This window comes from Cherax quadricarinatus, chromosome 43 (assembly GCF_038502225.1).
Source record: "Cherax quadricarinatus isolate ZL_2023a chromosome 43, ASM3850222v1, whole genome shotgun sequence".
Taxonomy (NCBI): Eukaryota; Metazoa; Arthropoda; class Malacostraca; order Decapoda; family Parastacidae; genus Cherax; species Cherax quadricarinatus.
Window position 1 is genome coordinate 10,416,283 of NC_091334.1, and position 25,300 is coordinate 10,441,582.

Consider the following 25,300-nt stretch of genomic DNA (forward strand, 5'->3'; position numbering starts at 1 on the left):
ATGATATAGTGACGTACGATGAGGCAAGTATAACGTTTCAAGTATGTGAGTTACAGCTCCTGGTCCTGGTGAAAGTATGTACACAATGCTTGTATCTATTTGTGGCTTCTGGGCCCCTTGCGGGTGTTGAGTAACAGTTCCTGGACTCCTGGAGGGTGTTGAGTAACAGCTCCTGGACTCCTAGAGGGTGTTTAGTAACAGTTCCTGGGCCCCTGGAGGGTGTTGAGTAACAGCTCCTGGAACCCTGTAGGATGTTGAGTAACAGCTCCTGGGCTTCTGTAGGGTGTTGAGCAACAGCTGCTGTGTCAATATAGCTACTGAATTCCCTATACGTATACTTGTGTAGTATATTGTAGATCGTATCATCCATGTATATATTTAGGCTCCCTGCTCAGCTAGGCCCAGTGACTAGCATATGTGACGTCACATGATGCCGCATGTGAGTGCTGGGCTCCCGGCCTTTCCCGGCAGTTCACTGTTAGACCTATCAGGCATCAACAGGCAGTCTGGGCTCCCCCCTCTCACACTCTGCTAATATAAGTGTTACCACCCAACGACTTGTGTTTAACTCCAACCATCACATCTCCACGAACCCTCTCAACAGGTGGACCACCTTGGTAACACTAATGACACTCACCTTGGTAACACTGATGACACCCTCACCTTTTTAACAATGATACCCTCACCCCTTGGTAACACTGATGGCACCCTCACCCCTTGGTAACACTGATGGCACCCTCACATTGGTAACAATGATGACACCCCTCACTTTGGTAACACTGATGACACCCCTCACTTTGGTAACACTGATGACACCCCTCACCTTGGTAACACTGATGACACCCCTCACCTTGGTAACACTGATGGCACCCTCACATTGGTAACAATGATGACACCCCTCACTTTGGTAACACTGATGACACCCTCATCTTGGTAACACTGATGACACAGCCTCAATTTGGTAACACTGATGACAAAACTTCACCTTGGTAATACTGATAACACCCCATCTTGGTAACACTGATGACAACCTCACCTTGTTAATACTGATGACACAACCTCACCTTGGTAACACTGATAACACCTTCACCTTGGTAACACTGATGGCACCCCTCACTTTGGTAACACTGATGACACCCCTCACTTTGGTAACACTGATGACACTTTCACCTTGGTAACACTGATGACAACCTCACCTTGGTAACATTGATAGCACCCTCACCTTGGTAACACTGATGACACAACTTCACCGTGGTAACACTGATGACACAACCTCACCTTGATGACAAAGATAATACCCTCACATTGGTGACACTGATGACCTCACCTTGGTAACCCTGATGACACAATCTCACGTTGGTAACACTGATGACACCTCGCCTTTGTAACACTGATGACATTCTCACCTTGGCAACACTGATGAAACAACCTCACCTTGGTAACACTGATCACACGCCTTCACCTTGGTAACACTAATGACACTATCACTTTGGTAACACTGATGACACAACCTCACCTTCATAACACTGATGACACAACCTCACCTTGGTAACACTGATGACACAACCTCAATTTGGTAACACTGATGACAAAACTTCACCTTGGTAATACTGATAACACCCCATCTTGGTAACACTGATGACAACCTCACCTTGTTAATACTGATGACACAACCTCACCTTGGTAACACTGATGACACAACCTCACCTTGGTAACACTGATGACACAACCTCACCTTGGTAACACTGATGGCACAACATCACCTTGGTAACACTGATGACACCCTCACCTTGGGAACACTGATGACAGAACTTCACGTTAGTAACACTGATGGCACAACCTCGCCTTGGTAACATTGATGACACCCTCACCTTGGTAACACCGATGACACCCTCACCTTGGTAACACTGATGACACAACCTCGCCTTCATAACACTGATGACACAACCTCACCTTCATAACACTGATGACACAACCTCACCTTGGTAACACTGATGACACAACCTCACCTTCATAACACTGATGACACAACCTCACCTTCATAACACTGATGACACATCCTCACCTTGGTAACACTGATGACACAACCTCACCTTCATAACACTGATGACACAACCTCACCTTGGTAACACTGATGACACAACCTCACCTTCATAACACTGATGACACAACCTCACCTTGGTAACACTGATGACACCCTCACCTTGGTAACATTGATTACACCTCTTACTTTGGTAGCACTGATAACACATCCTAACCTTGGTAACACAGCTGACACAACCTTTGGTAACACTGATGACACCCTCACCTTGGTAACACTGATGACATCTCTCACCTTGGTAACACTGATGACACCCTCACCTTGGTAACACTGATGACACCCTCACCTTGGTAACATTGATGACATCTCTCACCTTGGTAACACTGATGACACCCTCACCTTGGTAACACTGATGACACCCTCACCTTGGTAACACTGATGACACCCTCACCTTGGTAACACTGATGACACCCTCACCTTGGTAACATTGATGACATCTCTCACCTTGGTAACACTGATGACACCCTCACCTTGGTAACACTGATGACACCCTCACCTTGGTAACACTGATGACACCCTCACCTTGGTAACACTGATGACACCCTCACCTTGGTAACATTGATCATTCATCGCTGGACCTCTGTGGTGAGCAGACCTGCAATTGTCTGCTGGCCGTTGGAGCAAGCTGTGAGGAGGGGGATTAATACTGTATAGAGCTGGTGCGTGGGGCTGTGACTACCCAAATAGGTTCTGTTATCCTCTCGGACATCATCAAGGATACCTATGGAGTAGCTGATGAAGAACTTATGGAGTAGCTCTTAATGGGGCCTGTCGGGTCTTTGTTAAGCTCCGATCAGCAAGTGTCTTGAGCGGCTGGTGGAAAAATTTCAAGATGGTTGTGTGGTTGTTAGCCCAGCTGTCATAGTGAGGCTCATTGATGTGTCTTGTTATTTCACGTGAGTTAAGGTGCGTAACGTGCCTTTTGAGGCCAATGAGACTGATTTACGAGATGTGTTCAGCAGCTATGGAACTGTGCATGTGGCGACCGTTGGGAAGTGGACGGAGGGCACATATGCCGGCCTCCTTGAAGGAACTTTCTCGCTGATGATGACTTTAAAGCACCCCATCCCATCATACGTAGTGATGAGTGACTTTCGTACACAAGTGATGGTTTCCTATGTGGGGCGGTGCCGCACTTGTCGCCTTTGTGGGGCGTATGACCACACTGCAGCGCAATGTGGTCGTCAAATGTGGAAGCAGGATGCGGAGCGTCATCCCATGGCAGAATCCGTCCAGGAGGTGGCGGTTGTGCCTGAGTCGGGTGCACGTCCGAAGACGTCATTGTGGAGTGAAGAGGTGGAGCGGGAGGAGCTTCTTGAGGGGTCTTGTGTGACTCTACCTGGGGAATCTTCCTCAATTTTCCCGGTTATGCTGGGTGTGGAAGGCGGGCCACCCATGGAGGAGAAAGTGGTGGAGGACGCGTTCACGTCTGTGCTGCAGGGATTATTGGGAACGCCTGGTGTGGCAGACGAGGAGGGGCTTGGAGAGACCCTCGGCAATGTGTCTTGCATGCGGTCGCAGGATGTGGAAGAGTTGGTTGACGGGCAGGCCACCGGGGTGAACGTAGTTACCGTGGAGGTGGTGGTTCATAACGAAGGGCCTCTGGAGGTGGCTATGGAGGCAGAGAGTGGGTCATGCAAACGGGTGGTGGTGCTGTCGGACTCTGATGACGTCCTCACCCCAGCGCAGAGGCCTGGCAAGAAGGTGTGGGCGGAGGTGGCACGGGGTGGCCTTAAGGGGCCCAGGGGCCCAGGGGCCCAGGGGCCCAGGGGCAGCTAAAGGAGATCTTCAGGTGTCTGGTAGTGAGCATGGTAGCAGACGCCGGTAGGCGTCTAGTGGAGGATCAATGTCAAAAGGGCACAAGGTACGGCCGGCTTGAAGTGTGTCTCAGTGAATGTAAATGGGTTGCGTAACAGAGTGAAGTGTATGTGGTTCTTGGATTTTCTCCGTAGGTATGGGGTGGATGTGGCTTTTGTGCAAGAGCACAATTACAAAGCTGTGGATGGGGGAGAGGGTGGCGCTAGTGCACGTCTATGGGCTGGCAGAGGGGGATGGGCATGTGAAGAATGCGTTTGTGAGGGATGTTTTGGTGTATCACCTCCGGTCACTCCCCCCTGTGGAGGTTGTGGGGGGTAACTGGAATTGTGTGGTGCACATGAAAGATGTGGAGCCTTGAGGGGCGGGGTTTTGCTCTTTTGTACTAGGGGATCTTTTGCGGAGGGGTGGGGTTGTAGGATGTGGCTAAGGGTGAAGCATGGGAGGTGGAGCACACGTTTGTGTGGGGAGGGTATGCCGCTCGATTGGACCGACTGTACGTAATGCGGACTGCACGGGTAGAGAGGGTGTGTGGTGGAGGTAGCATATTCAGATCATAGGGCGGTTTTCGTGGAATTGGGGTGGGATGGGTTGCCAAGGAGGCATAGGAGTTTTTGGAAATTGAACGTTAGGCTCCTTGCAGAAGGGGAGGGGAGGGAGGGGTTTGCAGAAATGTGGAAGGAGTTGTGGTCAGGGGTGGAGGTTGTTGGGGATTTGTTGGCGTGGTGGGATGGAGTGGTGAAGGGAAGGATTCGGGATTGTTCGACAGGGCAAGAGGGAGGCTCAGATGTCTCTTGGGCTTATATGGTATTTAGAGGGGTGGTTGAGGGATTGTTATGGAGGAGGGGTGGGGGGTGGGGGCTATCCTGAGGAGGAAATAGAAGAGTTGAAGCAATGCATCAGGGACTTGCAGAATGAGAGGTTTGATGCAGTGTGGGTGAAGGGTGGGTTAGAGGAGGTGTTGTGGGGTGACAGGCCATTGGCGTGTGTCCTGCGGGGACAGCGGCAGTGTCAGGTGGCCACAGAGATAGAATGTTTGTTAGTGCATGCAGAGGTCAGAGGGTATCTTGTGTGGCAGGTGCTTCTTATGACGGAAGGGATGGGTCATCATGTGGATGAATGGTTTGGGACTTATTTGAGGAGTGTCGGTGTGAATGGGGGGGCATTAGGGCGGTTGGGAGGGCAGGTGGCCAGTGTTCTAGGTAGGGGGTATCATATGGCACTGGGAGGGGACATTGAAGAGGAGGAGGTGTGGCAGGCATTATCAAGTACGAGTAGGGGCAAGGCCCGGGGGGTCGATGGTCTGCCATGTGAGTTCTATTTACAGAATTGGGGAGTACTCAAGGGGTTCTTGGTGAAGCTGTTGAATGAGATGAAGAGGAGGGGCGAGTTGGGGTTTTTGCAGGCAACGGCGGCGGTCTTGGCCCCGAAGGTGGCCAGTCCACACACCGTGAGGGACTATAGGGTAATTTCTTTGCTGTGTGTGGATTATAAGTTATTCGCTAAAATATTAGGGAACAGGTCGAAGTGTGTGATCGATAGGGTAGTTGCAGCTGGACAGTATGGGGTGCCAGGGAGGACTATGTACGAGGGGCATGGGGTGATTTGGGGGTTTGTGGAGAGTGTGCAGGAAGCAGGGGGAGGGGGGTGTTGGCCTTGGATTGGAGGGCAGCATATGATAGTGTTGAGAGGGAGGCATTATGGTGGATAATGAAGAGGCAAGGATTTGGGGATGAGATTGTGAGTTGCGTGCAGACATTGTACCATGGGGCAGGTGTCCGGGTGCAGGTGAATGGGAGGGTGGGGGATCGGATCCTGATGGGTAGAGGTCTGAGGCAGGGATGTCCTTTGTCCCAATTACTTTTTGCATGTTTGCAGGACCCATTTTATAGGGCAGTGGAAGTGTGTGTGAAGGGGGAGGTGCAGGGGTGGGTAGGGCGAGGAGTGCCGGGGATTGTGGGTTACGTAGATGACACAAGGATTCTCGTGAGGGGGAAGGTTTAGGAGGGGTGGGAGGGATTGTGAATCTGTTTGGAGAGGCTACTGGTATGAGGGTGAATGTGGAGAAGTCTAAGTTTATGGGATTGGGGGATTGGGAGGAGAGGGTGGGAAGGAAAGGTAGTGAGAGGTGGTGTGTTGTGGATCGGGTCAAGATCTTTGGAATTGAGCATATGTAGGATGCACAGCAAGCCAGGATGGTTAATTTGGGGAGTGTCATGGCAATGGTGATTGGTAAGTTGGATGGGTTGTGGCCGGGTCACTTAACACTTCATCAGCGGGTCATTGTAGTAAATGTTTTACTGTATAGTAAAATTTGGCATGTGGCTGCAATGTACCCGTTGTTGCAGTCAGATATTGTGGCATTGTTGAGGAGAGTCTTTAGGTTTATTTGGGGGTCAGGGTGTGATTGGTTGCAGAGGGGGGGGTGTTACTCTCCCAGTGCACAAAGGCAGGCTGGGGTTAATTAATTTGCAGGGTAGGATCATGAGTGTATATGTAAAGAGGGGGTTCATCCGAGTGGGGGGATGTAAAGGTGGTGGGCTGCACTTTTTGTATGAGAACGTCAGGAGATGGTGGGGAGGGAAGGACTTGCATGCGTGTGAGGATACGGGTGCTTTTGTATGCTAGGGATGCAGAACACATGTGGCTGGGGGTTATAGAGAAAGCAGTGGGGGAGAGGGAGGTGGCAATAGTGGAAGGAGTGTATCCGATGTATGCATGGGGGGATATTTGGGGTAGGTTGTGTAGGCTCCGAATACGGCCACGCCACGGGAGCGGGAGGTTATGTATGTTCGGGTAACTCCACGGCATCCTGCCATCAGGTGAGGTTCTCCAGGACCAGAGGATTAGGGAAGAGGGCTTGTGTGGGGTTTGTGGGGGAGAGGATACAGGTTTTCATGCAGTGTATTTTTGGGAAAGGTTGGGAGACGTACGGGAGTGGATGGGGAGGGTAGTAAGATAGGTGGGGGGTGGGATTTCGGTTTTGCGGGCATTGAGTTTGGATGTGGGAGGGGTGGGTGTCCCTGTGCAGCGAGCTGTGGCGTACCTCATCGTGGATTTTGTGTTTGTGTCTTGGGCGATGAGGGGTCAGGTGGAGGGGGGGATGCGTAGAAAGGTGTTGGCGGCAACCTTTTATCGTACACTGTGCAGAAATCGGGCTCTTTATGGGATACGGTGGGAGTGGGATTTCCCTGTAAGTTTTGAGACTCTCTGATCGCGGGTTCTATCCCCGCCCGTAGTATGGTTTTTTTTCCCTGTAAGCTATCGTAGTTTGACGGTGGGGGTTCTATTGAACATGTAAGGGAGGGAGGGGGGTCAGGGGATGCGGCGGGCTGGTCTCTCCTGGGGGGGGGTTGGTGTGTGTGTGTGTGTATGGACGAACCTATTATATGTTAAACACAGAGACATGGTGTATTATGGTGTGTAGGTTGTTAGGGTATTGGGGACGGGGTATAGGTCCTGTTACAGTTTGTAGCGTGTGTATTTAATGTGTTTATTTATTTTTTTTTTTTTGGGGGGGGACGGGGTATGAGAGATTGTTCTTTTATTGTAAATTCGTCAATTAGGTGACCATGTGTAAGGACTCATGTAAACTGTGTGAGATGTTTAATAAAAATATGGAAAGGTTGTATGCGTGTGAGATGCTTTTCTCATAGGTAATGTGATATATACAATTGTATATATGTGTATGTGTGTATATGTATGTGAATATGTGAGTATATATGTATATATATGTATGTATGTATATATATATATATATATATATATATATATATATATATATATATATATATATATATATATATATATATATATATATATATATATATATATATATGTATATATATATGCAAAACAACCACTCTGAAAGAATAGAGAAATTCCAAGCGCTTTCCTGACTACTCACATTATTCTTGATAATGTGAGTAGTCAAGAAAGCGCTTTGAATTTCTCTATTCTTTCACGGTGGTTGTTTTGCGCATATATATATATATATATATATATATATATATATATATATATATATATATATATATATATATATATATATATATATATATATATATATATATACATATACATATATGTGTGTGTGTGTGTGTGTGTGTGTGTGTGTGTGTGTACTCACCTAGTTGAGGTTGCGGGGGTCGAGTCCGAGCTGTGTGTGTGTGTGTATGAATGTGTGTGAATATATGGATATAGGAACTAGGTTCCCCTCGTTCTGTAAGCTGTGTGTATAATGTGTATACTTGTAATGTCAGTGTTGGTGGCTGTACACCTTCGTACTGAAGATATTCAGTACAAACATGCAGGTCTATGGTTAATTATTGTGTGTGTGTGTTCTTATGCAAATTATATGAGGCAGTTGGTTTACCTTTTCATTGGGGAGGGGGGAGGGGGGGTTAGTGGGGGTAGGTGGCATGGTGTCTACACTATTGTATGCTGCAACCATTGTATTAGTTGATGATGTATTTGTTTGTGGGTTACTTGTTAGGTCAGCTTTGTGTTATGCATGGTGTCTTTTCTCCATGTCTTGGAGTAGTGTCAGGCTGAGTTAATGTATCATGTGGGGTTCGAACACGTGGATAGGGTAAAGAAATACTCACGTAGGCTGGAAGTACGTATATTACGGATAGTGTGGGTAGCGCCAAACAGCCGTGACCTGCCTCCTTGCTCACTCTCGTCAGACTAACTAACCCCAGTACCCATATGTGAGGGGGTGTTTGAAATACTGCTGTGGTCAGCACGATATGAATACAGACAGTGATTCACGCAGAGACGGTTGGTATTGAGTCATCTACCGGTACACTGGTTACTGGAACTGGTACTACTACTGAGAAATGTTTATAACCACATGCATTCTATCTTTGTGTACCTATCCATGTATGTATATGTATGGGCGGGTTCTAATAACATATCATTAATATGGTGTGTAATGTGTGTGTTTAGGTAGAAGTGGGAATTTTTATTGTATTGTGTTTAAGGTGTAGGTTATTTTCCTTATTATAGTTAATATTAGGTTGTTCATATGTTTATATGTTTATCGTGAGTGTAATGTTTATCCTTCGTGTGTGTCATATATCAGGGTTGTGATGGGCAATATTTCACCCTTGATCACAGGGTTTCATATTCTTGTTATGTAGTGTATTAAATAAAATATAAAAAAAAGATTACACAATCTCACCTTGGTAACACTGATGATGCCTCTAACCTTGGTAACACTGATTACGCCTCTCACCTTGGTAACACTGATGAAGCCTCTCACCTTGGTAACACTGATAACACCCTCAACTTGGTAACACTGATAATACCCTCACCTTGGTAACACTGATGACCTCTCACCTTGGTAACACTGATGACACCCTCACCTTGGTAACACTGATGACACCTCTCACCTTGGTAACACTGATGACACCTCTCACCTTGGTAACACTGATGACGCCTCTCACCTTGGTAACACTGATGACACCTCTCACTATGGTAACACTGACGACACCCTCACCTTGGTAACACTGATGACACCCTCACCTTGGTAGCACTGATGACACCCTCACCTTGGTAACACTGATGACACCCTCAACTTGGTAACACTGATGACACCCTCCCCTTGGTAACACTGATGACACCCTCCCCTTGGTAACACTGATGACTTCTCACCTTGGTAACACTGATGACACCCTCACCTTGGTAACATTGATGACACAACATCACCTTGGTAACACTGATGACACCCTCCCCTTGGTAACACTGATACCCTCACCTTGGTAACACTGATGACACCCTCACCTTGGTAACATTGATGACTCAACCTCACCTTGGTAACACTGATGACACACCCTCACCTTGGTAACACTGATGACACCCTCACCTTGGTAACACTGATAACCTCTCACCTTGGTAACACTGATGACACCCTCACCTTGGTAACACTGATGACCTCTCACCTTGGTAACACTGATGACACCCTCACCTTGGTAACACTGATGACACACCCTCACCTTGGTAACACTGATGACACCCTCACCTTGGTAACACTGATGACCTCTCACCTTGGTACACTGATGACACAACCTCACCTTGGTAACACTGATGACACAACCTCACCTTGGTAACACTGATGACACAACCTCACCTTGGTAACACTGATGACACAACCTCACCTTGGTAGCACTGATGACACCTCGCCTTTGTAACACTGATGGCACTCTCACCTTGGTAACACTGATAACACCCTCACCTTGGTAACACTGATAACACCGATGTTCTGGGAGCAGGAAGTAGTGCCATTTCCGGTGCCAATGAGTCCAGCTAGGAGGCAACCCACGCCCTCCACGCCCACCCCGCGGTTAATGGCACTCACGGGTGGGGGCGGCGCCCCTGACAACAACAACAACAGTGCTTTAGTGCCTCTGTCTTGTTATAGACCTATCTATTATGTTATTGACCTACCTGTTATGTTATTGACCTACCTGTTATCTTGTTATTGACCTACCTGTTATGTTATTGACCTACCTGTTATCTTGTTATTGACCTACCTGTTATGTTATTGACCTACCTGTTATGTTATTGACCTACCTGTTATGTTATTGACCTACCTGTTATCTTGTTATTGACCTACCTGTTATGTTATTGACCTACCTGTTATGTTATTGACCTACCTGTTATGTTATTGACCTACCTGTTATGTTATTGACCTACCTGTTATCTTGTTATTGACCTACCTGTTATGTTATTGACCTACCTGTTATGTTATTGACCTACCTGTTATCTTGTTATTGACCTACCTGTTATGTTATTGACCTACCTGTTATGTTATTGACCTACCTGTTATCTTGCTATTGACCTACCTGTCATCATGTTATTGACGTACCTCTTATGTTATTGACCTGTTATCTTGTTATAGACCTACCTGTTATGTTATTGACCTACCTGTTATGTTATTGACCTACCTGTTATGTTATTGGCCTACCTGTTATGTTATTGACCTACCTGTTATCTTGGCACAGACATAGTAATCACCGATACTCTCTATGATTGAAGCAACAGCGCCACCCAGCATGCCGACCACCCCCGCCGCCCGCACACTCGGCCACCCCCACTGCCCTGTTCAAAAACACATAATAAGTTAAGGTCAGGTAATATCATATGGGATATGATAAGATGTTTGCGGGAATGAAACCTGTGAATACTGCTGGAGAGAAACACAAACAGGATCTTGAGCTCACCAGGATAGGGAATCCTGAACCACGGAGACTTCTGCAGGAGGCCTCGCGTAGCGTCAGCACGGGCTGGAGATCCTTCAGGGAGGAGGTCGTAAGTGGTGAGGATAGCACACAGTGTCCATGACACCAGCACCGCCAGCAGCACCTACAGCAGCAGCCACGCAGAAACAGAAGGCAGTCAGATAGTTAACTAGCCAGGTGATGCAGGTAGGTGACTTACCTACATGCCAGCTGCAGCAGCGGGTGTAAGGAGGCTTGCCTTTACGTCCAGTCCTATCCGAGTATCAAGCCCAGGTACATATGATCGTGAGTCGCACATTATCATTGAGGTTACGTACAAGACTATCTAGACAGTAATGTTAACCACAAAGTGCCAAACACAGGATACATAAACATTTACATATCACCTTACATATTCATGAGACAGAAAAATATGCCTGTCAATTTGCATTTTATCGAAACAGAAAGAACAGATCAGTAATATATAAAGAATGCACAAGTAACCCGCATTTCGGGTCCGACTTGCACCACTAACTAGTCACACAGGAGAGTGAAGGGAAGGGCGCCAGTGTATATACGAGTATATAACAGTATAAATATGAAGAAATATTTATTCCGAAGCACCAAAGGACAATATTAGTAAAGTTAGATCAATATATATGAAACTATATTAACTGCAAGACATGTTAATATTTGTGCCAGAGTGTGAAACATTTACCTGCAGCAGGACCTACCGGGAAACACTTGAAGACCTGAGACTTGGCTAGCTTGAACCTGCAGTCCTTCGTCAGTACTGGTACTGGTAGCGGCACTGTGCTCATGTACTGGGAGAACAACAATATCAACGCTATTGTTCTGAAAAAAAGTATACATTAATATTGTTAACTTATTAAACTGTTTATTCCCAAAAGCGGACATAATCGTTACGAAATTTAGGCAGAATTTATTGCAAACTTTGTGGAAAGCCTGATCCACAGCGAGGCCTGGTCATGCGCCGGGTCACGAGGCGTTGATTCCCAAAACCCCCTCCAGATACATTCTAAGTAAAGCCGTTGTTAAGCAGAAAACTTCGGGCAGACATAGCGTTGAGTTTATTGCGCTGTTACGCTGCAGAATGGAAGGGACGGAAAGGAAAAAATCTGAACACGTGAAGAAAAAAGAGGGTATTTGAGGAAGAACTCACAGGATTGAAATGCCCCAGTGTTGCGCAGCCTTGGTGGCCGCAACGTCGAAGAGTGAGAGGCCAACCAGAGTGACGGTAGGTACCACAGAGAGAGGCGTGATCCACCTCAACACTATCCCGATGATCCCTGAAACGCACACACACACAAACATTATCTCTGCAACATACACACGAGCATTATTCCTGCACCACACAGGAGCATTATCCCTGCAACACACCCGAGAATTATCTCTGCAACACACACGAGCATTATCCCTGCAACACACCCGAGAATTATCTCTGCAACACACACGAGCATTATCCCTGCAACACACACAAACGAGCATTATTTCTGCAACACACACACGCACGAGAATTATCCTTCCAAACACACAGGAGCATTATTCCTGCAACACACAGGAGCATTATCCCTGCAACACACAGGAGCATTATCCCTGCAACACACACACAAACGAGCATTATTCCTACAACACACACACACACGAGAATTATCCTTCCAAACACACAGGAGCATTATCCCTGCAACACACACACATGAGAATTATCCCTCAACACAAACGAGAATTATCCCTGCAACACACGAGAACCATCCCTGATACACGAGAATCATCCCTGTAACACACGAGAATTATCCCTGCAACACACACACGAGAATTATCCCTGCAACACATACACGAGAATTATCACTGCAACACACACCAAAATTATCCTTGCAACACACACACTAGAATTAACCCCTGCAACACACACCAGAATTATTCATGCAATACAAACAAGCACACAAAATTATCTCTGCAACACATACACACCAAAATTATTCATACAACACACAAACAGAATTATCCCTGGAATGCATACACACACATCCCTTCAACACACTTACAAGCACACAAAATTATCCTTGCAATACACACACACGAGAATTTCCCCTGCAACATACACGATAGTTATCCATGCAACACACAAGAATTATCCCTGCAACACACAAAATTATCCCTGCAACGCACACGAGAATTATCCCTGGAATGCGCACATGAGAATTGTCCATGTAATACACACAAGAATTATCCTTGCAACACACACAAGAATTATCCCTGTAACACAAGAATTATCCTTGCAACACACACGAGAATTATCCCTGCAACACGAGAATTATCCTTGCAACACACACAAGAATTATCCCTGCAACACACAAGAATTATCCTTGCAACACACGAGAATTATCCCTGCAACACACAAAAATTATCCCTGCAACACACACACGAGAATTATCCCAGCAACACACGCGAGAATTATCCCTGCAACACACACGAGAATTATCCCTGTAACACACACAATAATTATCCCTGCAACACACACGAGAATTATCCCAGCAACACACACACATACGATCTATACATAGCTTTAAGAAGAGGTATGATAAACTCATGGAGCAGGGAGAGAGTGGACCTAGTAGCGACCAGTGAAGGGGCGGGGCCAGGAGCTATGAATCTACCCCTGCAACCACAATTAGGTGACTACGAGCGAGGCAGTGTAGTTAATCGGTGCTCCAGGTATTTAGTGCTGTAGTTGCGTTCCTAGGATAGTGTCAGTGGTTATTGTGTGTCACAGAGTCGGTGAATATACCTACAAGACTTTAATAAGGTTTCCAGAGCATGAAAAATGTGATAAGGTCAAATAATTTAAGATTTAAAATTGAACTTGGATGTTGTTGACTGGAAGGTGAGAGTCAGCTGGTCAGTGTTGCTGGCGGCTGTGTTGACACTAAAAGTGATAAAATAATCAATTATTAACAACAGATCAAGATTGTTACCTAAATAAAAAGAAGTGTAAATATCTGGTCATTGATAAGGCGATTAATGAGGGATTTGAAAAAGAGAGATAAAGCCAAGTAACCATAATCTCCAGCATTTGATGTTGTCAGATGTGAGGGGAATATAGTAAATATCTGGGTATTACTGGGATTTTCTGTCAGAACTGTAATGTATGATAAGAAGAGCATAATAAGATAAGTGATATAGACATCGGACGACATGATCAGAAGTCAATAAGAAGGATCTAACTCAGATGTGACTCCAAACATCGATGTCTCATCTATATCTGGAAACAATATGGTCAGTGTTTTGTTTTTTGTCTCCTTCAGCTGGTTGTGTAGGATCACTGTCTCTCCCTATCTTTAATCACTCCCCCTATCTTTGATCACTCTCTCCCTATCTTTGATCACTCTCCCTATCTTTGATCACTCTCCCTATCTTTGATCACTCTCCCTATCTTTGATCACTCTCCCTATCTTTGATCACTCTCTCCCTATCTTTGATCACTCTCCCTATCTTTGACCCCACTCTCCCTATCTTTGATCACTCTCTCCCTATCTTTGATCACTCTCCCTATCTTTGATCACTCTCCCTATCTTTGATCACTCTCCCTATCTTTGATCACTCTCCCTATCTTTGATCACTCTCTCCCTATCTTTGATCACTCTCCCTATCTTTGACCCCACTCTCCCTATCTTTGATCACTCTCTCCCTATCTTTGATCACTCTCCCTATCTTTGATCACTCTCCCTATCTTTGATCACTCTCCCTATCTTTGATCACTCTCTCCCTATCTTTGATCACTCTCCCTATCTTTGACCCCACTCTCCCTATCTTTGATCACTCTCTCCCTATCTTTGATCACTCTCCCTATCTTTAACCACTCTCCCTATCTTTGATCACTCTCTCCCTATCTTTGATCACTCTCCCTATCTTTGATCACTCCCTATCTTTAATCACTCTCCCTATCTTCGAGTGCCAGGGGATAAATAAGGGGCAGCCTTAATAGAATATTAGTAAGTCATTAAGATAACTAATTAATCAGAATTAATTTTGCAGTAGACGGGCAGTGATGTGTGTAGTTGTGTCCTTAAAGGATCTAATATACGCTAATAACCAATATAATAATTATTATTACACATAATTAAAAAATGCTTCAGAAAAGTGGAGTAGCAGCCTAACATAACATAAACAGTGACTAAAAAACATGGGCAGTGCTGAGTGTATCTATGACTGTTTTTCAAATATATCACGTGTATCAGTAAATAATATAATAATTGTTGGTACATACTTAATCCAGAATAAAGTGGGTGATAATTGTAATAATATATTTCAAAAGAGTGGTGGAGCCTAGCGTAATATAAAGTAATTTACTAGTGGATCATGTTGAGAGTACTGTGAGTGTTTTAATAAATATCTCGTGTACACCAGTATTATAATAGTCACTGTTAATTAGGAATAGAGAGAATTCTAAACACCTTGAAGAGTTGTATAGCGTAGCCTACATGAAGTAACCAGGCGCCCCCTCCCTTTCTCAAAGACAGACACACGCGCACACACATAAGAACATAAAGAAGGAACTGCAACAGGCCTGCTGAACCATGCGGAGCAGGTCCATGTCCCCCCCCCGGCACCAGACCCAGCAGCACAAGCTAGTCAGGTCCAACTCACACCCACTCATGTATTTATCTAACCTATCTTTAAAACAACGTTTTAGCCTGAATAACTGTACTTGGGAGTTTGTTCCACACATCCACAACTCTATTACCAAACCAGTGCTTTCCTATTCCTTCCTGAATCTGAATTTTTCCAACTTGAAACCATTGTTGCGAGTCCTGTCTTGGCTGGAAATTTTCAGCACGCTATTTACATCCCCTTTATTTATTCCTGTTTTCCATTTATACACCTCCATCATATCCCCCCTAATTCTATGCCTTTCGAGAGAGTGCAGATTCAGGGCCCTCAGTCTATCCTCATAGGGAAGATTTCTGATACATGGGATCATATTTGTCATCCTCCTCTGTACGTTTTCCAGAGCATTTATATCCATTCTGTGATACGGTGACCAGAACTGAGCAGCATAGTCTAAATGAGGCCTAACCAAGGATATATAGAGTTGAAGAACAACCTGAGGACTTCTATTATTTATACTTCTAGATATGAAGCCAAGAATTCTGTTAGCTTTATTGTGAACACTAATGCACTGTTGTCTTGGTTTTAGATTACTGCTAACCAGAACTCCTAAATCCTTTTCGCAATCAGTAGTATTAAGATATGCATTATTTAGTTTATATGTGGTATGGTTATTTACCTGTCCAACATTTAGAACTTTGCATTTGTCAATATTAAACTGCATCTGCCACTTCTCCGACCATTGCATCAGTCTATTCAAATCATCCTGGAGTGCTCTAGTGTCCTCATTAGAATGAATTGGACGGCCTATTTTGGTGTCATCAGCAAATTTGCTTATGTTGCTATTTATTCCCTCATCTATGTCGTTTATGTAAATTGTGAACAACAACGGGCCCAACACTGACCTCTCAGGAACACCGCTTGTGACGTGCCCCCATTCTGATTTCTCCCCATTTATGCAAACTCTGCTGTCTATTTGTCAACCATGCCTCTACCCAGGAAAAAATTTCTCCTCCTATTCCGTGTGCCTTAAGTTTCCTCAATAGCCTCTGGTGTGGAACTCTATCGAAAGCCTTACTGAAGTCCATATACACAATATCATATTCATTACCATGATCTACCTCCTCAAACACCTTAGTGAAAAAAGTTAGTAAATTCGTAAGACAGGAACGCCCCTTTGTAAAACCGTGTTGAGATTCATTAATCAATCTGTGCCTATCAAGATGGCTACGAATTGCTTCGGCAATTATTGATTCCATAAATTTTCCCACTATGGAGGTAAGGCTTATTGGCCTACGCACGTCCACACACGCACGTACACACACACGCACGTACACACACACGCACGTACACACACACGCACGTACACACACGCACGTACACGCACGCACACACGCACGCACACGCACGTACACACGCACACGCACGTACACACAAGTACACACGCGCACGTACACACACACACACACACACACACACACACACACACACACACACACACACACACACACACACACACACACACACACACACATCTCTCCATGGGTCCTGAGAGAGGGAGCAGAGGCGCTATGTGTACCCCTAACAACAATATTCAATACATCTATCGAAACAGGGAGATTGCCTGAGGCATGGAAGACAGCAAATGTAGTCCCAATCTTTAAAAAAGGAGACAGACATGAAGCACTAAACTACAGACCAGTATCACTGACATGTATAGTATGCAAAGTCGTGGAGTAGATTGTCAGGAGAAGAGTGGTGGAACACCTAGAAAGGAATGATCTCATCAACAGCAGCCAACATGGTTTCAGGGACGGGAAATCCTGTGTCACAAACCTACTGGAGTTCTATGACAAGGTGACAGCAGTAAGACAAGAGAGAGAGGGGTGGGTGGATTGCATTTTCTTGGACTGCAAGAAGACGTTTGACACAGTACCACACAAGAGATTAGTGCAAAAACTGGAGGACCAAGCAGGGATAACAGGGAAGGCACTACAATGGATCAGGGAATACTTGTCAGGAAGACAACAGCGAGTAATGGTATGTGGCGAGGTGTCAGAGTGGGCACCTGTGACCAGCGGGGTCCCACAGGGGTCAGTCCTAGGACCAGTGCTGTTTCTGGTATTTGTGAACGACATGACGGAAGGAATAAACTCCGAGGTGTCCCTGTTTGCAGATGACATGAAGTTGAGAAGAATTCATTCGATCGAAGACCAGGCAGAACTACAAAGGGATCTGGACAGGCTGCAGACCTGGTCCAGCAATTGGCTCCTGGAGTTCAATCCCACCAAGTGCAAAGTCATGAAGATTGGGGAAGTGCAAAGAAGACCGCAGACGGAGTACAGTCTAGGGGGCCAGAGACTACAAACCTCACTCAAGGAAAAAGATCTTGGGGTGAGTATAACACCAGGCACATCTCCTGAAGCGCACATCAACCAAATAACTGCTGCAGCATATGGGCGCCTGGCAAACCTCAGAACAGCATTCCGACATCTTAATAAGGAATCGTTCAGGACCCTGTACACCGTATACGTTAGGCCCATATTGGAGTATGCGTCACCAGTTTGGAACCCACACCTAGCCAAGCATGTAAAGAAACTAGAGAAAGTGCAAAGGTTTGCAATAAGACTAGTCCCAGAGCTAAGAGGTATTTCCTACGAGGAGAGGTTAAGGGAAATCAACCTGACGACACTGGAGGACAGGAGAGATAGGGGGGACATGATAACGACTTAAAAAATACTGAGAGGAATTGACAAGGTGGACAAAGACCGGATGTTCCAGAGACTGGACACAACAACACGGAGACACAGTTGGAAGCATACGCACACACGCACACAACACACACACACACAACACACACACACACAACACACAACACACACACACGCACACAACACACACACACACACAACACACACACACACACACACACACACACACACACACGTACACACACACACACACACACACACACACACACACACACACACACAAACACACACAACACACACAACACACACACACACAACACACAGACACGAGGCATTAAACTACAGACCAGTGTCACTGACGTGTATAGTATGCAATGTCATGTAGAATATTATCAGGAGGACAGCGGTGGAACACCTAGAACGGAACAAGGCTATAAACGACAATCAGCACGGATTCATGGAAGACAAATCCTGTGTCACAAACCTACTGGAGTTTTATGACAAGGTAACAGAAGTAAGACACGAGAGAGAGGGATGAGTAGATGGCATTTTCTTGGACTGCAAGAAGGCGTTCAGCACAGTTCCTCACAAGAGATTAGTGCAAAAGCTAGAGGAACAGCCACATATAATAGGAAGGGCACTGCAGTGGATCAGAGAATACCTGACAGGGAGCCAACAACGAGTCATGGTACATGACGAGGTATCAGAGTGGGCACCTTTGACGAGCGAGGTTCCACAGGGGTCAGTCCTAGGACCGTTGCTGTTTTTGGTATATGTGAATGACATGACAGAAGGGATAGACTCAGAAGTGTCCCTGTTTGCGGATGATGTGAAGTCATGAAGATCGGGGAAGGGCAAAGAAGACCGCAGACAGAGTATAGGCTAGATGGCCAAAGACTGCAAACCTCACTCAAGGAAAAGGATCTTGGGGTGAGTATAATACTGAGCACATGTCTTGAGGAGCACATCAGCCAGATAACTGCTGCAGTATATGGGCGCCTGGCAATCCTGAGAATAGCTTTCCAATACCTCAGTAAGGAATCGTTTAAGACTCTCTACACCGTGTACGTCAGGCCCCTACTGGAGTATGCAGCAGCACCACACGAGAATTATCCCTGCAACACACGCATGAGAATTTTCCCTGCAACACGCACGAGAATTATCCCTGCAACACATGAGAATTATCCCTGCAACACACACGAGAATTATCCTTGCAACACACACGAGAATTATCCCTGCAACACACGCTCTAGAATTATCCCTGCAACACACACGCACTAGAATTATCCCTGCAACACACACGCACTAGAATTATCCCTGCAACACACCACAATTATCCCTGCAACACATACACCAGAATTATCCCTGCAACACGCCAGAATTATCCCAGAAATACACACGAGAATTGTCCCTGCAACACACCAGAATTGCCCCTGCAACACACCAGAATTAAACCTGCAACACACACACACACCAGAATTGCCCCTGCAACACACCAGAATTATCCCTACAACACCGGAATTATCCCTGCAACACACACATCAGAATTGTCCCAGCAACAAGCGCGAGAATTCTCTCTGGAATACACACACACACACACATTACGAATATTTTTATTTATTTATTTATTTATTTATAAATTTTAGCATACATACAGAGGTACAAAAAAAAAATACAGGTAAGAGCAGCATGCCAAAGCCACTTATATGCATAGCATTACGGGCTGGCTTAAAATTAACTTAAGATTAACTAAGCAATGATGAAATCAGTGATAAGACATTATTGTAAACAGCTAACTATAAAATACAAATGAGTATTACAAAGACAGGTCATATGGTTGCATGTACTGCTGTTCATTCAGTAGAATGGAGTATTCTGTTAGGTAGTGTATTTAAAAAAAAAAAAAAAAAAAAAAAGTTAGGTTTAACATTTGTGTGATATAATTGTGAGTAACATTTAGGATATACAATTTATAAGGTTCAGTTATTCAGTATTTATTTGGTTTTGAGTGAGTAAGTGAACTTTGAGAAGAGACTTGAATTTATAAACAGGTAGTGTTTCTTTTATATTTACAGGTAATGAATTCCAGATTTTAGGGCCTTTTATGTGCATTGAGTTTTTGCATAGTGTGAGATGGACACGAGGAACATCAAAGAGTGATCTGTGCCTTGTGTTATGGTCATGTGTTCTGTTGAGGTTGGCAAGGAGATGTTTGAGGGGAGGGTTAATATCAGAGTTAAGTGTTCTATGTATGTAATAAGTGCAATAATAAGTATGGATGTTTTGTATGGTGAGTAGGTTGAGTGTTTTGAATATTGGTGGAGTGTGCTGCCTGTAGTGAGAATTTGTTATCATTCTAACTGCAGCCTTTTGTTGGGTAATTAGTGGTCTGAGATGGTTAGTTGTTGTTGAGCCCCATGCACAAATTCCATAGGTGAGATAGGAGGGCTGACTGTGGAACATAATACCGTATCTTCGATAGTATGCCTACAGTCTTGGAAATTTTCTTAGAAATTTGTTGTATATGTGTATGAAATTTGAGTCTATTATCGAGGTGGATTCCTAAGAATTTTCCCTCTGTTAGCTTTGTGATAGGTGATCTGTTTATCGTTATGTTAAGAGGTACATCTGTAGCTCTGTTACCAAACTGAATGAAGTAGGTTTTGTCAATGTTTAGTGTGTAAGTTTGTTAGTCCTCATCCAGGTAGATATTTTCTGTAATTCGGTGTTTACAGTATTGGCTAGCGTGACTGGGCTCGGGTGAGAGAAGACGTATGTAGTGTCATCTGCAAATAGTGTGGGTTTCAGTAATTGCGAAGCATTTGGTAGGTCATTTATGTATAGGAGAAAGAGAAGAGGGCCAAGGACACCTCCCTGTGGGACACCAACTGTAATTGGTTGTGCGGAAGAGCTTGCCCCATTTGCGTACACATATTGGCTTCTGTTGCTGAGGTAAGACTTGAGGTAGTTGAGGGAGTGCCCTCTTATACCATAGTGTGACAATTTTACGTGGAGCAAGTCATGGTCAACTGTATCAAAAGCTTTACGTAAGTCAATGAAGATCCCCAGTGGGACTTCTTTTTTCTCTATTGCAGTGTATATATGTTCTAGCATGTGTATAATAGCATCATTAGTATTTTTATTAGGCCTGAATCCAAATTGGCAGGGGTTGAGAATGTTATGGGAGATGAGGTAGGAGTAGATTCGTTTATGAATTAATTTTTCGAATATTTTTGAGAGAGGGTGTAAATTGGATATTGGCCTATAGTTATTCAACTCTGTTTGGTCTCCTCCTTTATGGATCGGGGTGACCCTTGCTATTTTGAGAACTGTAGGGAAGGTGGAGGATTCAATGGATTTGTTAAAGAGTGTTGCAATGATTGGTGATAGTACTTGTGACGCTTTTTTGTATATAAAGGGTGGTAAGGTATTTAAATCTCCTGCCTTGTTTTTCAGTGCGTTGATAATAAGGGAGACTTCGTATGGGTTAGTCGGAGCTAGGAACAGTGTGTTCGGGTAGTTGCCAGTGAGGTAGTCATTTGGTGGGGTGTCTGAGCTAGGGATATTATTGGCAAGGTTTTGACCTATAGTGGAGAAGAAATCATTGAGTCTGTTTGCTGTTTCTGTTGGTGGGAGTTGGGGTTCATCAGATTTTGCTAATTTAGAATTTAATTTAGAATAACTTAGTATAACCCAGGATAACCTTTCTCCTCACCTGTGAAGCCAAGGATAATCTGGAACACCGAAGCGACAGCGATGGATCCTTGTATATCTCTGAGCCGGACCTGCCATACCTCCTGCCTGGCCGCCGCCGTCAGGTTGGCCAGGGGCAGGGCATCGCATGGCTCATACACCGTCGTCAGGAGGGCGATGGTGGGCACCACGTAGGCGAAGTCTCCGCCCTGGATGATGGGTAGCCTGGTGAAGGTGAGGAAGCGGCTTACTTTTCTTTTAGGAGCAACAGGTTTAACGAGGATAGCAACCCTCCTTCATTTATATCTGTGACGGGGGACCCTCCTTCATTGATATCTGTGAGGGGGCCCTCCTTTATTAATATCTGTGAGGGGGTCCTCCTTTATTAATATCTGTGAGGGGCTCTCCTTTATTAATATCTGTGAGGAGCCCTCTATTAATATCTGAAGGGACTTTCCATTAATATCTGCGAGGGGCCCTCCTTCATTAATAAATGAGAGGGCCCTCCTTCATTAATGTCTGAGGGGGCCTCTCCATTAATATCTATGAGGACTCCTCCATCATTAGGATCTGTGAGGGGCCCTCCTTTAGTAATATCTGTGAGGTGGCCCTCCTTCATTTTTATCTGTGAGGTGGCCCTTCTTCATTAATATCTGTGAGGGGGACCCTCCTTCATTAATATCTGTGAAAGGCCCTCCATTAATATCTGTGAGGGGCCCCTCCATTAATATCTGTGAAGGAACCCTCCCTCAACAGTACTCGTGATGTAAACTTTCCCTCAGCTAGCTTCCTCTTGGAAACCCTGCCTCAGCAGTATTGGAAACCCTGCCTCAGCAGTACCTGACGCCGAAGGTTGTCTGCAGGAGGGTGACGAGGCCTGAGTGAAAGAAGACCGTGGAGACGAGTGCTCCTCGGGCAGACTCGTCCTCAGGCATGCACAAGAACGACGCCACTATGATAGGGATCACCACAGTGCCTCCTGCCATCGTCAAGTAGTGCTGAAACGAAGCCAGGATATCATGAATAATAATATTATTGGGTATCCCCTGAGGTGGGACACCTCCAGAGGTTGTTTTCTAACACCAGTAGCAGTTATACCTTACCTGAAAGCCGAAGAATATGCATATGTACCATGGTGGGGTTTCCTCTAGCGTGTAAATTAGGTCAATGTCACCTGTTTCTTCATTCAGGAGTGGTTCATGCTTCCTGGAAGGAAACACATGGGTTTAGCGCATCTCTTATCTACTAAATATTCGTGTATATATCGTGGTTCCTGTTTTTTTTTTTTTAAATTTCGTTTGAGGGGGATAAAGAAATGAAAGCTCAGGCGGCAGGTTCTTCGGCTCACAGCTAAATAAGCAAGGTACGAACCAGAGAGGAGTGGATAGGCTCATCTGTTGCCCCCTGCTCGCCTAGCAGTACCTAGTATGCAGCTGCCCATGCTCAGGTAGCAGTAAGTAGGTACTTTGGTGTTAGTTGACTGTTTTCTTTTTGGGGGAGGTGAGAAGGCCTAAGGACCACAAAGGAAATAAGCTAGATTGACTTGCTTGGATTATGGTAGGCTACTGACCTTTCCTCTTCTAAGTTTTAGGTGACCCGTAGCTCGAGTGCTAGCGCACTCGATCCCAGGTACGAGTGAAAACATTAGGACGTGTTTCCTTAAGACACCTACTGTCCAGTGTCACCTAGCAGTAAAAAAGGTACCTGGGTATTAGTCGACTGGTGTGGGTCACATCCTGGGACAAAATTGACCTAATTTGCCCGAAATACTCTGCATTACAAGCAGCTATCTATATAGTACTTTGTCATTGATGTCAGCTAGGATTGTATACCTTGTACATGTACTTTTAGATATAAAGATTTATTATTATTAAGTTATACATGGACAGTCAATAAAATCCTTTTTAGTTTACCTTAAAAATTCTATTTAAAGAAAAATCTCAGTAATTTCAAGTTATTTAGAGAAAATCATTTGAAGGGTTAACTTACTTATTATCACTTAGTTTGCTGGTGTCATGGGAGTCGTTTTCAGAGGCTGTCATGTTCTCTAGGGAGGGAGAATACTTAAGTTTACCTGCAGGTGTGGACATGTTGGATCTTGCTACCTGGAAAACGTTACTAATTAGTTTTTCCTGAGTGAGTTGAAGACAATGTAAAGCGTGAATGGAAACAAGACGAAGCGTATATACACTGAGAAATACATACCTTTACCTGAAGAGTTTCCAGAGTTTCATTACTCTCGGAGCCCGGCCATGAGCCAGGTTCTTCTGGTACTTGCCTGGTCAACCAGGCTGTTGCTGCTGGAGGCCCGCTGCCCCAGATATCCATCACAGCCTGGTTGATCTGGCACCTGGTAAAGATACTTGTCCAGTTTCTTCTTGAAGGCTTCTACACTTGTTCCAGCAGTGTTTCTGATATCTTCTGGTAAGATGTTGAATAGTCTGGGACCCCGGATGTTGATACAGTGTTGCCTTATTGTCCCCACCGCACCCCTGCTCCTCACTGGGTTTATTTTGCACTTTCTCCCATATCTCTCACTCCAGTATGTTATGGCAGTGTGCAGATTTGGGACTAGGTCCTCGAGTACTTTCCAGGTGTATATTCTCGTGTATCTCTCTCTCTCCTCCGCTCCAATGAGTACATGTTCAAGACTTGCAGGCGTACCCAGTAATTTAGGTGCTTTACTGGCTCAGTGTGAGCCGTAAACGATCTCTGTATTTGTTCCAGCTCTGATATTTCTCCTGCCTTGAACGGGGCCGTCAGCACTGAGCAATATTGTAAATGGGAACACTAGCGATTTGAAGAGTGTCACCATTGCTATTATTTCCCTTGTTATGAAGTTCTCAATAACCACTCCGTCATCCTCCTGGCTGTCGTGATCTTTGTCTTGTTATGGTCTTTAAAAGAAAGGTCCGCTGACATAATTATTCCCCAAGTCCTTTACGTGTTCCTTTCGTTCTATTTGATGACCCTCTTGAGTTTTGTATACAGTGTTCCTTTTGAGTTCTTCCTTCTTTCCATACCTAAGCAGCTGGAACTTGTCACCATTGAATGTCATGTTGTTCTCCACTGACCACTGGAAAACCCTGTTTACGTCTTCTTGTAATTTTTCAGTGTCCTCTACCATA

At 45.0% G+C, this 25,300-nt stretch overlaps 1 protein-coding gene across 2 annotated transcripts in view; it reads right to left on the minus strand.

Annotated features, from left to right (window-relative positions):
* Positions 1-25,300, minus strand: part of LOC128694252 (solute carrier family 23 member 1-like) — a 41,948-nt gene that overhangs the window by 10,582 nt on the left and 6,066 nt on the right. The window contains exons 1-10 of one of the 2 annotated variants that reach the window (XM_053784278.2): positions 24,378-24,688; positions 24,162-24,277; positions 23,276-23,378; positions 23,013-23,170; positions 22,195-22,397; positions 12,323-12,449; positions 11,874-11,994; positions 11,143-11,284; positions 10,907-11,020; positions 10,155-10,294 (exon numbers count right to left, since the gene is read on the minus strand). In XM_053784278.2, the coding sequence (XP_053640253.2) occupies positions 10,155-10,294; positions 10,907-11,020; positions 11,143-11,284; positions 11,874-11,994; positions 12,323-12,449; positions 22,195-22,397; positions 23,013-23,170; positions 23,276-23,378; positions 24,162-24,277; positions 24,378-24,500 (1,347 nt within the window). In that variant the 5' untranslated portion in view covers positions 24,501-24,688. Of the gene's footprint in view, positions 1-10,154; positions 10,295-10,906; positions 11,021-11,142; positions 11,285-11,873; positions 11,995-12,322; positions 12,450-22,194; positions 22,398-23,012; positions 23,171-23,275; positions 23,379-24,161; positions 24,278-24,377; positions 24,689-25,300 lie in introns of those variants that run through there. The other variant, XM_070093570.1, reaches the window with a different exon arrangement.